We start from the raw sequence: 13,015 nt of genomic DNA, 5'->3' as shown, positions 1-13,015 counted from the left end.
CTGAATTTGAGGTTATAATTGCCATGTGTCTCTTAATAATTTTACTACTTATGTAAAAGTATTATATATGGATCATTAAAACAATGTACAATATTTTTCATGCTTTAAAAATTTTATAAAAGATTGTCTTGCTCTGTATATTCTTTTGTTGCTTACTTTATTGGCTTAACATTAGTTTTGTAAAATGTATACATATTGACATGTATTTATCTAATTCATTCATTTTCTCCTTCTCTGTATTATTCTATTATATGAATATATCACAAATGATTTGACTGTTCTTCTGGGAAAGGAGACTTTAGGCTGTTCCTGATTTTTCTGCAGTGAACTGTGTTGCAATGAACAGTATTGTTCATGATCCTTTATATACACCTGCAAGAAATTCTGTAGGCTGTATACTCTCTGGAACTCTCATTTTAAAGATATGTTAATTTCTCCATTTTTTAAAAAAAGACAGTGTAGCATTACAGAAATTTTAGAACTAGAAAATACTTGCTAATTCTAAAAATACAACTAAATTTCTGATTTTAATGTTTTTTGTTTCTAGCCCCTTTTTCTGTTCATAGCTTATACAGTTGGATCATGGATTCAATTTTATTTTATGTTAAACAGCGATAGTCTCAGAACACAAAATTCTTAAAAATCTAAAGCAAAAATGGATGGATTCTTTCCATTCATAGAATTATGTTGGGCTGTTCCTGGAGTGGACATGCCTGCCCGTTCTATTCATCAGGATAATGACATGTTTTTCTGCTTTCTCTGCTTTCAGATGAGTGTTTCTTTCCATTCTAGCTTGAATTTTAAGCATCAGGCTTTTGAAGTACTTTGTCATTTTTTTTAACATGTAAGAATTAATTTTATTTTACTGAAATTTGATTGTATTTAAATAAGAATTTACTTCAATATTCGTATAATGGATACTGTGATTCTGCCATGGCTGTGTTTTAAGTATTACAAAGAGAAGTAAAAAGCCTGTTTTTTTCCATTTGAGTGATGTGTAATGTTGCCTTCTGACACACTTAGATGAGTTAGTTCTCTTTTCTTATTTACTAAGTATCCCATTAGATCTCAAAATTGATCCACTTTGCTAGACAATTCTTTTGTTTCATGTTTGAATCAAAATGATGTCTTTTTACAGATTACTAAATGGAGATTTCTTAGTATCTGGGCTTGTACTTTTTATATGCATTTAAACCTTTGATTTGTCAAAAACTTTAAAAATTGATATGTACATCAGGCTCGCCTTCAAATCCAAGAAACAGGGTTAGGATGCATTGCTTCCTTTTTTTTTTTTTTTTTTTCTTCCATTTTTATAACTTGTATTTTGAAAATAATTTTAAAGTTACAGTTACAAAAATATATCATAATACAAAGAACTCCAATATACCCCATACCCACATACCCTGTTTGTCTACTTTAATATTTTGCCACATTTTTGTATAATTCTATCTATATCTGTCTATCTATCCATCCTTTACCTATCTATATAGCTAATTATATGTATACCTATTTTCAAAAATTTGATAGTAAGTTGCATACATCACAATCCTTGAACATGTCATACCTCTATGCATATTCCTGACCCCACAGAAATAATAAGGACCATAAGAGATTCTGTGAAAATCGATATGCTGATAAATTGGACAAACTGGATGAAATGGACAAATTACTAGTAGCACAGAAAAAACCTGTGCTGATTTTATAACAAATAGAAGATCTCAACAGACCAATATCAAGCAAAGAGATTGAAACAGTTGGTCAAAAATCTCCCAACTAAGAATAGCTCAGGATCAGATGTCTTCACAAATGAATTCTACCATTCTTTCCAAGAAGAATTAATACCAATCATGTTCAAACCCTTCTAAAAAACTGAAGAGAAGGGAACACTACCTAATTCATTATATAAGGACATTACCCTAGTGCCAAAGCCACATAAAGATACTACAAGAAAATAAAATTAAACCAAATTTCTCTTATAAAAGAGAACAAAATACTTGCAAATTAAATCCAATAGGGCATGAAAAAAAATAGACCAAGTGGATTTTATCCTAGGCATGCAATATGGTTTAACATTAGAAAATCAAAGAATATAATACACAGCATTACCAAATGGAAGGGAAAAGACAACATGATCCTCTCAATGGATGCAGAAAATGCTTCTGACAAAATGTAGCATTTTTTCTTGATAAAAATACTTAGTAAGAATAGAAGGAAACTCCCTCAACCTGATAAAGGGCATAAATGACAAACCCAAACGAACATCATAGTTAGTAGTTGAAGAATCAAGCTTTCCTTCTAAAATCTGGAACAAGACAAGGATGTCCACTGTCACCACTGTTGTTCACCATTGTTTTAGAAATTCTAGTCAGAGCAGCTAGTCAAGAAAAAGAAGTAAAAAGCCTGCAAATTGGAAAGGAAGAAGTAAAACATCCACTGTTTGCAGATGACATGACCCTACGTATAGAAAGGCACAAAGAAAATACAAAAATGTTGCTTGACCTAATAAAGGAATTTAGCAAAGTGGTAGGGTACAAGACCAACAGCTAAAAATCTTCACTGTTTCTGTACAAAACAATTGAATAATCAGAAAAAGTAATCAAGGAAAAAATTTCATTCACAATAGCAACTAAAATAATCAAATATCTAGGAATAAATCTAACCAAGATGTAAAGGGCTTGTACCCAGAAAATAAGAAAACATTGCTAAAAGAATTCATGAAGTCCTAAATAAATGATAGAATATTAGAAGAAATATTAATAGATTGGAAGACATGCATCATTAAGATGGAATGAGTACATGGATCTGTGATATTCTGTTATCTCTCGAACAGAACTGGGATCCAGGTTCAAGTTGTCATAAAGACCAGGATTTCCATCAGAGTCAGAGGTGGTTGACCACTGCTGCTGGGGTGTGGGGTCTTCTGGGAGACTGGCAGGATACAGGTATGGAGGTGACCATGGAGGGCTTGGGATCCAGGTTGCCCATCCTGGTACCTGCGGGTTCTCTATGTAGATCACTTGTGGGGAGGTCCATATCAGCTCTTCAAGGGACACTAGGATGGTGCACACTTGGCACTGAAATTCAGGATGTAGAAGGTTGGCCATGTCTGCATGGGGACAACCTGAGGAGACGCATCCTCTCACTTATACTCCATTATCCTGTGTGGGGCCTCTCCATAAGGACAAGGCAGGGGTTCAGTCCTTGGCTTTTGGTTGATCTTGTGTATAGTCCAGAATAAGTCTGTCAAACTTATCAACATGTGGAGACATTGTTGCCAGCTCTTCTTGATGCCCTTCTTCCTGAGCCCCTGGGCAATTGATTTCGACAGCATGTGATTCTTTTTCTTCCGTCTGGGGTACACCACACGTTCAAGGGATTCCCATTCCTTAATGAAACTCCTGATTTCCTCATCACTCCAAGGAATATTTAGCTGACCTGAGGGCTTCTGTGGTTCCTGAGTGGGTCTTCTTCCTCCTTTACATCCTGGGCATTTCTAGTAATTTCAGACTGCAGCATCAGTTCAGTGAGGCAGAAATCCAGGTAGGCCCCAAGTGTGGAAATCTGCCTTTACATCCTGGGCATTTCTAGTAATTTCAGACTGCAGCATCAGTTCAGTGAGGCAGAAATCCAGGAGGCCCCAAGTGTGGAAATCTGTTTGCTTCTCTCTGCTGTGTGGAGTCTCTCTGCATTGCTTTTTAAATCCAAACTCATCTTAGAAGTTTTCGAGAAACTTGAAAATCCAGAGATACTAAATGTAGAAGACTTTTGTATTTAGTTAGGCAAAGTCAAAGACTCTTTAAACATATACTGCATCTAAAGAAACTTCTTTAGAAGGAGCTGTGTTAAAGAATGCAAATTCTAATGTACACATAGGCATCTGGTTTTTAACCAAAGGAAGTGTCCTTCAAGAAGGATGTCTTCATAAGCTCTTGAGCTCTTGCTCTTTCTATAATTGCATATTTTAACCCCAGTCTTATGTCCAGGACCTACACTAGCATGTGATCTTTATAGACACCCTTAAGTTTTTGACATCTAGTCTCTGCTTGTTCTCTAAGATTTTGTAACGTTATTTAAGAAAAAGTCATTAGCTGGTATTTCCAGATTCCTCCTAGCCAGAAACCCGCAGTGAAGCATTAAACCATCTACAGCCAGTGGTTATAAAATCTTGTTTGTTGGCCACTAGTTTTAAGGAGAACAAGTTACTTCAAACTTATGCACTGTGATCCCAGCTAAAATTGGGATGTTTTTGAGAATGGTGATGACTTAATTAATAACCATTCTTTTTCAATTCCTCCTGGCAATATTTACTAGCTTCAATGCTCAACTAATTTAATTTCTGTTATATTTTTTTCCTTAAAACTAGAAAAATGAACTGAAAATAAATAATTTCATTGCATTATTGTGCCAGAATGATTTCCTTTCATATTGTTCAGCTTTCAGGAAACTGTTCAGGGCAAAGCTGGTGAAACCAGAGTAGCAAAACAGATTGTAATGTTTCTGTCAAAATTAATAACGTGAACTAGAGCTATCCATTCAGATTTTAGATTAAAAAAAAAAATCTGTCTATATGGATTTTTACCTCTATATCTTCCATATGAATAACTTCCTGGCACTTTGTTAGTATATAGTTGGCAGCCAGATAGGGAATGTAGGTCAGAAATCAATCTGAGAGGATGTTCAGTGTGATTTAAAAGCCCCCCACCCCCCACCGCCATCCTTTTTGTGAGTGTCTCTTTGCATTGGAGGTGGAAAAGAAAGGACAAAACAACTACTTGTAGACCCACCGTCCAAAACCAGCCATTGCTAATGAGCTTAGTGGGCTTGGCCAAGTTTCTTATTCTTTGTGTCTCTGTTTTCTTATCTATAAATTCGAGGTAAAGGTTCTTATCTCATAAGGTTTTTGTGAGATTTAAAAGAGGTAACTCATTTCAAATACTTAGAAAAAGTGTCTGGCATATAAGCTCTCGAAGATAAACTTATATTGTAATGTACCATAGAATTTTTTCTGTTTTTCTAAAAAAAAAAAATTATGTGTATTGGCACTTTTTCCAGTTAGCTCCTGGGTTATCTGGAGAAAGAGAAGAAAAGAGTTCTGCTTCGGTGACCCAAGATTTAGTCTCGGGCTATGAACAAGCCACATGTGACTTCCACTTTCATCTAGTGTGACCAAGTTTTATGCACAAACACTGTCATTTCCAGGATGACAGTATTTCACTATAATCTCTCCTATTTTCAGCCCAGATAACAAGACTAGGTGGCAGGACCGTATCTTAATTCTCTGACCTGGTTGTTCTGAGGTCATGAGAAGACTTGCCTCCTGCAGTAAAACTGGCTTATCCAGCTCTTCCAGGAACCACACATCTGTTATGATCCAGTTAAGAACTTAGAAGATTCACACTGTTAAGATAGAAGCCCATTTATTGTAGACTCTAATAGTTAAGAAGGAAATAGTGGCACCCACTTCCCCTTTCCTTTAATCTCCTTTATCTTCTGAGGATAGACTAGGGTGCTAGAGATGTTTGTGATAGTAGTGGCACCTCTTAGCTGTCACTGGTCCTTTGCCTCCACTGTTGATTAAGTAAGCCTTCATTGGATGTGGAATTGGGTCCTCTAGCAGTCCTAGCCTGTGGCCAGGCTCTGGTAACTCTCGACGTGCTTATCTCCTGTTTTAAGAAGTTGGAACCTGTCTCTCTTTGGTCCATCTCCTCTCATGGTACTACCTTAGAAGTGGGAACATATTTTCACTGAGTTCTTAGAAATGCTAGGAACTGGCACATTTTTGTGGCCTAAAATTACTAATGAATTCAGAGTTAACCTTTGCTGTCTTTAAGTCACAGGCTTAAAGGGGTAAAAGTTATATTCACCTGGAGAGTTTAAACAACCAGTATATTCCCTTGGAGATTAGAGGTAAACTTACACATTTCAGGCAGGGCGTGAGCAAATCTATGTTGCAAAAAAATTTTCCCAGGTAATAATGATGTGTACCCCTGGTTAAAAACCGCTGCTTTAAAAATATTGTCTACAATATATAAATAAAATGTGCTTGACAGCTGCTCTCCTCATCTCTCAAGGTGAGTCAGTCACAAGTGATATATTAAGAAATTACTTATTCACTGTGAACATGAACTTATAATAGTAAATATTCTCAAAAATGGGAATGGCTACATAGAACTGTATTTTCTGGATTTGAAGATGCATATTTTTTATGTTATTGAGATTGAATTGTGATTTACAAACAGTGTATGTATGTATATTTAAAGAGGTATTGTATTCCTTTCCCCTAGACTATTACTAAAATAAGGATGTATCTTAAACCAAGGGCATCTTTGAATCTAGGAAATATAATATTTCATATGGTGTATCTTCAGTTTCTTAATTTTGGACATTTAGGTTATTTCTAATTTTTCCTATTCATGGTGGAATAAATATCTTTGTACATAAATATTTGCATACTTCTCTGATTTTTTTTTAGGAAAAAAAGTTTCTTTAAGAAAAGTTAGAAGTAACACTGCTTGGTTGAAGTATATGCAAAATTCTTGAATGCAGTTTTATTTATATATACTCACACACCATATAATCCATCCAAAGTATACAATCAGTGGCACACAGTATCATCATATAGTTGTACATTCATCACCACAATTTTCGAGCATTTTCATTACTCCAAAATAAAGAAAAAAAAAATTAAAAAAAAAAAGAAATAAAAAAGAACATCCACAACCATCCCATACCCCTTGCACCCCCCCCATTACTTATATATATTTTTGTCATTATTTTATTACTCATCAGCCCATACACTGGTTTAAAGGGAGTGTCAGTCACCAGGTATTCACTAACACACGTCAATGATAACAGCTATGTAGTTATACAATTATCATCAAGTCTACTGGATTACTGTTAAATAGATTTAGGTATTTCCTTTTAGCTATTTTAGTACACTAGAAATGAAAAATGCGTAAGAATAACTTCCAGATTGACCTCTCGACTCTTATTTGAGGTCTCTCAGCCACCAAAACTTTGTTTTGTTTAATTTCTTTCCCCTTTTGGTCAAAATGGCATTCTCAATCCCACGATGCCAGAGCCAGGGTCATCCCTGGGAGTCCTGTCCCTTCTTGCCAGGGAGACTTAACACCTCTTGGAGTTTATTTGCAGAGTTGGCTGAGAGAAAGAGGCCACATCTGAGCAACAAAAGGGTTCTCTGAGGGTGATTCTTAGGCATAATTATTAGTAAGCTTAGCTTCTCCTTTGCAAGAATAAGTTTCATAAGGGCCAGCTCCAAAATTGAGGACTTGGCTTGACTTTTTAAATTGGGGTTCACTAATGCTTGCGGGAATAAAGCTTTTAAGAATACCAATATCCTAAAACATTTTTTTGGGGGGGAGTGTCTGCTGTTCTGACTCTTCAAAGCAGAACTGTATTTGTTTTTCTTTGCAAACTGTAGTTCTAATAAAACAGTGAATTTACATTCAAGATACGAGGGGTTTTTGTGCCTTGAGTAATAGATTCTTTGGTAGCTATTTTTATTTCATTGCTGCTTTGTCACAACAAGTTATCGGTTTTAGAGAAGCTGGCCTAATGTCCCAATAATGCATACTTCCTGCTAGTATGGGGATATTTGCTCATAATATAGAAATCTGTTTTGTTTTCTTACAACTTATACTTTGAACAACTTACATCACTCTGAATCATAAAAGACTTAGAGGCTTTCCCTCTAAGATCAGGAGCAAGACAAGAATGTCTGTAATTAAGCAAGAAAAAAGAAATAAAAGGCATCCAGATTGGAAAGGAAGAAGAAAATCTGTCTAGTCCATGCACAGATGGCATGATCTTATATGTAGAATAATCTAATGAAAATATTGGAACCAGTAAGTTCAGCAAGGTTGCCGGATATAAGGTAAATATACAAAAATCATTTGTATTTCTGTACACTAGCAACAAACAATCTGTAAATGAAATTAACAAAACAGTTTCATTTAAAATAACATCAAAAAGAAAAAATACTTAGGAATAAATTTAGCAAAAGTTATATAATATTGCATAGTGAAAACTACCAAACATTTTTTGAAAGAAATTAAAGGAAATCTAAATAAATGGAACATCATCTCATGTTTATAATTGAAAGACTTAATATTGCTAAGATGGCAATAAGACCTAAATTGATCTACAGATTTAGTGCTATCCCTATCAAAATTTACCTGGCTTTTTTCTTTCAAAAATTGACAAGCTGATTGTAACATTCATGTAAAAATGCAAGGAACTCTGAGTAGCCAAAACAACCTTGAAAAAATTACACTGAAGCTGGGCAACTCACACTTCCCTGTTTCAAAAGTTAAGACAAGGTAAAAGTAATCAAAACAGCATTGTACTGGTGTAAGGCTGGAACAGCAAATAAGTGGAGTAGACTTGAGAGACTAGAAATAAACCCTTACATTTATGGTCCGTTTTCTAAAAGGGTACCAAGATAATTCAATGGGGAAAGAATAGTTCAACAAATCCTACTGAGCAAATGGATATCCACATGCAAAAGAATGAAATTAAATCTACATCTCAGACCATACATGCAAATTAATTAAAAACAGACTATGGATCTAGATATAGGAGTTAAAACTATAAAACTCCCAGAAGAATACATGGAAATAAGTCTTTGTGAATTTGAGCACCAGAAGCCCAACTTGTCAAAAGAAAAAAGATAGATAAAATGGCTTGCATCAACCTTAAAATTGATCAAAGGACAACATCAAGAAAATGAAAAAAGGCAACCCAGAGAAAAGGAAAAAATATTTGCAAGTCATGTATTTGATAAGGTACTTGAATCTAGAATATATAAAGAACTTATAATTCATTGGTTAAAAGACAGATAACCCAGTGAAAAAGTGGGCAAATACTCTGAATAGACATTTCTCTAAAGAAGGTACACACATGGCCAATACACAAGAAAATTTGCTCAACATCACAAGTCATTAGGGAAATGTAAATTAAAAACCTGTGTGAGATTTACATCACAGCCACTAAGATGGCTGTAATCAAAGAGACAGATAATAACGAATGTTGAAGAGGAAATTGTAATCTTCATCCACTGCCGTGGGAATGTGAAACAGTGTAGCCACTCTGGGAAACTGCTTCTTGGTGCCGATGCCATGAAGTCCTGGCCCGCGTTCCCTGAGCTGAGCCCATTGCCGCATATGGCACCTCAGTGTCTTTGGTTAAAGTGGTTGTGAATGGTGTTGGTCTGCATTATCAGCAGACTGGAAGGGGAGATCACACAGCCCTGCTACTCCTGCCTGTTAGAAATTGGGGAGACTGATTTTGGACTACAGGTTAAGAACATGGATAAGAAGCTTTTCACTGTGGCCAACTGTGATCCTTGAGGCCACTCCTGACCCATATCCAGACTTTCCAGTGGTCTTTCGAAAGGGGTACAGAAAAGGGCTGTTGATTTGATGAGGACACTGGCGTTTAAGCACCTCTTGCTGCTGGGCTGGAGTGATGGTGGAGTAGCTGCCCTCATTTCAGCTGTAAAATATCCATCTTACATCAACAGGATGGTGGTCTGGGGAGCCAACGCCTATGTGACTGACGAAGATGAAATGATTTATCAGGGCATCAAGATGTTTCTAAATGGAGTGAGGGGACCAGAAAACTTCTGGAAGCCCTGAATGGACAAGACTGCTTTGCCCAAACCTGTGAAAAGTGCACGGAAGGCATACTGCAGTTTAAACACCCACCAGAGGGTAATATTTGCCCATACTTGCTGTCTCGTTTGGTGTCCCAGTCTGTACACGTTTCTGTGCTGACTTCATACATAAATATCCCAAAGGGTCATCATTGCATCTGATGCCAGAAGGCAGGCACCTGCCCTTAAAATTGCAGATGAATCCAACCAGTTAGTAGAAGACTTCTGACTGTGAAAATGTCCCTGAGAAATTGAGTTTTGCTGGTTCCCTGGCGTGGGGCTCCATCATGTTGCCTGTTATCCCTGCCTTTGGAACCCCACCCCTGTACACCGCCTCAGCTTCCGGGCCTCCCAGCCTCCCTCCATCTCTGTGCCAACAGCTTCTGATCAAATATGTAGTTGCTTTAAGAGCAAGGACAAATAATTACAGCTTTAAAACACCCTCTAGTTTTAATAGTCACAGAAATTAAAGTGTGGTTGTTTGATTTGTGAGTTTCTACCATTGGCTTATAAAACAAATTCCTACCATGATTTATTTTGCTTTCAAATAAAAATTTTTAGGTGAAAACAAAGGGGCTGCATAGGGAAGTGAGAATGGGGAGGGACTGCTCATGACTACAGGGTTTGTTTTTGGGGTGATGAAAATGTTCTGAAATTAGATAGCATTGATGGATGCACTACTCTGAATATGCTAAAAATCACTGAATTGTGTACTTTAGAAGGGTGAATTCTCTGGTATGTGAATTAAACTTCAACCAAGCTATTATGTACAGGATTAGAATGTGCTCCAGGGCTCAAATGAGGGCCCCCTTCTGCCCATCAGCATCTGTCTTCTGGGGCGCAGTGGTGGTTATGTATGGGGCACACCACACCAAGTCTTCCTTCTTTGCCACCAACTGCCCATGGCATTCTCTCTCAGTGTGCCCAAGAGCGGCTTTAGAATGCTTAATGTGGTGCTCCAGATACTCAGCGGGAAACATGCTGGCAAAGCCCTCTGAGAGACTGCCGACAGTTCTCTGGTGTGGGAGGTTAGAAGTCCTTCCATTTTAAAGACCCTATTTGGGGGCATTGTACTTCCGCAATGGGAGTCTACGTAATGGTGAGCTATTGAAGATTTATGGGAGGGATTTGCCGGGGCACCTCCCTGGTGAATGATTGGTCAAGTTCATCTTGTTGGTAGATACTTTGCTAATTCTGTGGATGAATGGGCTTGAGGGAATGAGGCTGCAGGCAGGAAGACTGACTTAGGAGCGAGTAGGTGGCATGAGGAGGACCTGGCCAACGCCCATGTGGGGTTAGGGCATGGCGATTGGTGGCAATTGAAGGAGAGGAAAGGGTTATAAAATTATTTCCAGGTGATGGTTATAGATGAGAATGACCAGTGTGAGTGTGAGGGCTACTGAAATGAGTATAGAATTGGGAGATCAGACGACCAGGACCAGAATTCCACACCCATCTCCAGGGGTGACTGGATAAGAGGAGTGCATGGAGGAGTAAGTAAAGGAACTGTGAGAAGTTTTGAAGAAATCCAGGAGGGTGTGGTGTCTAGGAAGCAAAGGAAGCAGAGAATTAAAAAAAGAGGGGAGTGATGAACAGTGGTTAATTGAGCAGAGGGCTAGGATGAGTTTCTTTACGTTGATCCATCTTACTTGAGAGTCGTTTCAACAGAAACGAAATTTCTGTGGAGGTTTCTAGTGGAAACAAAGTTGTAGTGAGCACGGGAAGTGAAAAGAGGTAAATGGCACAAAGTGCAGACTTTGAGTCATTTGGGTGAAACAGGGAGGAGACAACTTGGGTGTATGTGGTGAGAGGTGATTGCACGGTCAAGGGCAGGTGCTCTGGTGAGGGAGCCTAAAACTGATTTTTAAATGTTTATGTTCAGGGAAGATGAGCACGTAGAAATTGTGGTTGAAGAGAGATGAGCAGGAGTGACCAAGTGGTGTGAAAAACACAACATCATGTGGTTGATTTTGAGTGGGAAGAGCTAGTGCACGCTGGGAGGCTGTCCTCGTGTGTTGGCCATGGCATTTAAAAGGCTTTGACTGTAACATACTTGAGGACAACAGCATTTCATTAAACTCAAGAAACATTGTCTGGTGGCCTGCTAATTTAGCCTATTGGTTATACTGAAAGAAATGAGGATAAAAGATACTGCTCTTTCAGTGGAAATGCCACTGCTCTGTTCTTTACTAAGTAGACTGAAACAGGGTCCTCAGTAATATGATCTGTACTAAAGAGATTTCTTTCTGTAATCACTGAGAGAGTGGCTTTTTCTGGGCTCTCAAATGCAGTTGTGTAATTATGTGCTATTTAAGAAAATTGATCAGTAGGAGTCCTCATATACACATCACTGCTCGATTGTCTTATATGCCTGATTGTTTTTATTCTATCAGATTTAGGTGCAGAAATTACTCACAAGATATTGTATCTATTATTATTAATTTGATGTTTGAATGCCTGTGTGTTCTGAATTTAAGCATGCATTTTTTGGAGATTGGTAATTTCTTTTTCTTTGGATTACTAATTATTTACTCATGTTTAGCTTGAAGTACATAATATGAGGAGCATGTAAACTTTTTTCTTGGGTATACTGGAGAATTGTCAATCTTTTACTTTGTATGATATTCCTTTTGTAGAGTTTTGTTATTTTTTTCTTTTTGTCATATATTTTATGTTTTAGAGTATTATAAACTGAGAGAAAAAAAAGTAAATCTGTATAGTAGAAAAATTTTGCCTTACTTTCTTTTGAAAGTTCAGTTTTCTCAAATACCTCCTTTTAATTTGTTTTATAGGGATTTGTCTTGGCTGTTACCATCATGCGGGAAGCAATTGATGAATTTCGGCGTTTCCGACGAGACAAGGAAGTAAATTCACAACTATATAGCAAGCTTACAGTAAGAGGTTAGCAAGACATTTCTAATACTATTCAGCATTTTTTAATATGGTTGACATTTTATAATTAGTATGACAAAAAAAAGAAAAAGGGTCCTAATTCTGTTTCTGAAAGTAGTAGTATGATATTACATATGTTATATAATTCATTTTCTTATAATTGTACAGTTTTGTGGTAGATTTTTAGATTTTTATTCATACTCCAGATGCTAGGGCATACATGTGTAAACACACACCCATACACACACATGTATATACTAATAATCATATAATGTAAAGTGTTCTACTGTAGTTTGTATATAATGCATTGTATTTAGACCCATGTGAAATCCAACTGGTTATATACATTTTCTCTGAAGAATAATAGCACTTTTCCTATGTAGTATATTTTAAAACCGCTCATAAATGGCAGACTTCTAGTTCCATGTCTTTAAACTATATTTAAGTGAA

At 36.8% G+C, this 13,015-nt stretch overlaps 1 protein-coding gene across 8 annotated transcripts in view; it reads left to right on the top strand.

The window, feature by feature from the left end:
- The window catches only part of ATP9B (ATPase phospholipid transporting 9B (putative)), a 415,099-nt gene that overhangs the window by 65,844 nt on the left and 336,240 nt on the right, over window positions 1-13,015 (top strand). For 7 of the 8 annotated variants that reach the window (XM_037805661.1, XM_037805663.1, XM_037805662.1 and 4 more), the window contains exon 5: window positions 12,466-12,574. In XM_037805661.1, coding sequence (XP_037661589.1) covers window positions 12,466-12,574 — 109 coding nt within the window. Of the gene's footprint in view, window positions 1-9,541; window positions 9,732-12,465; window positions 12,575-13,015 lie in introns of all 8 variants that reach the window. The other variant, XM_037805664.1, reaches the window with a different exon arrangement.

The sequence above is a fragment of the Choloepus didactylus genome, chromosome 16 (genome assembly GCF_015220235.1).
Source record: "Choloepus didactylus isolate mChoDid1 chromosome 16, mChoDid1.pri, whole genome shotgun sequence".
In the NCBI taxonomy this organism is placed as follows: Eukaryota; Metazoa; Chordata; class Mammalia; order Pilosa; family Megalonychidae; genus Choloepus; species Choloepus didactylus.
Note: the sequence above shows the minus strand (reverse complement) of the source record. Positions and strands in the feature narration are given on the sequence as shown.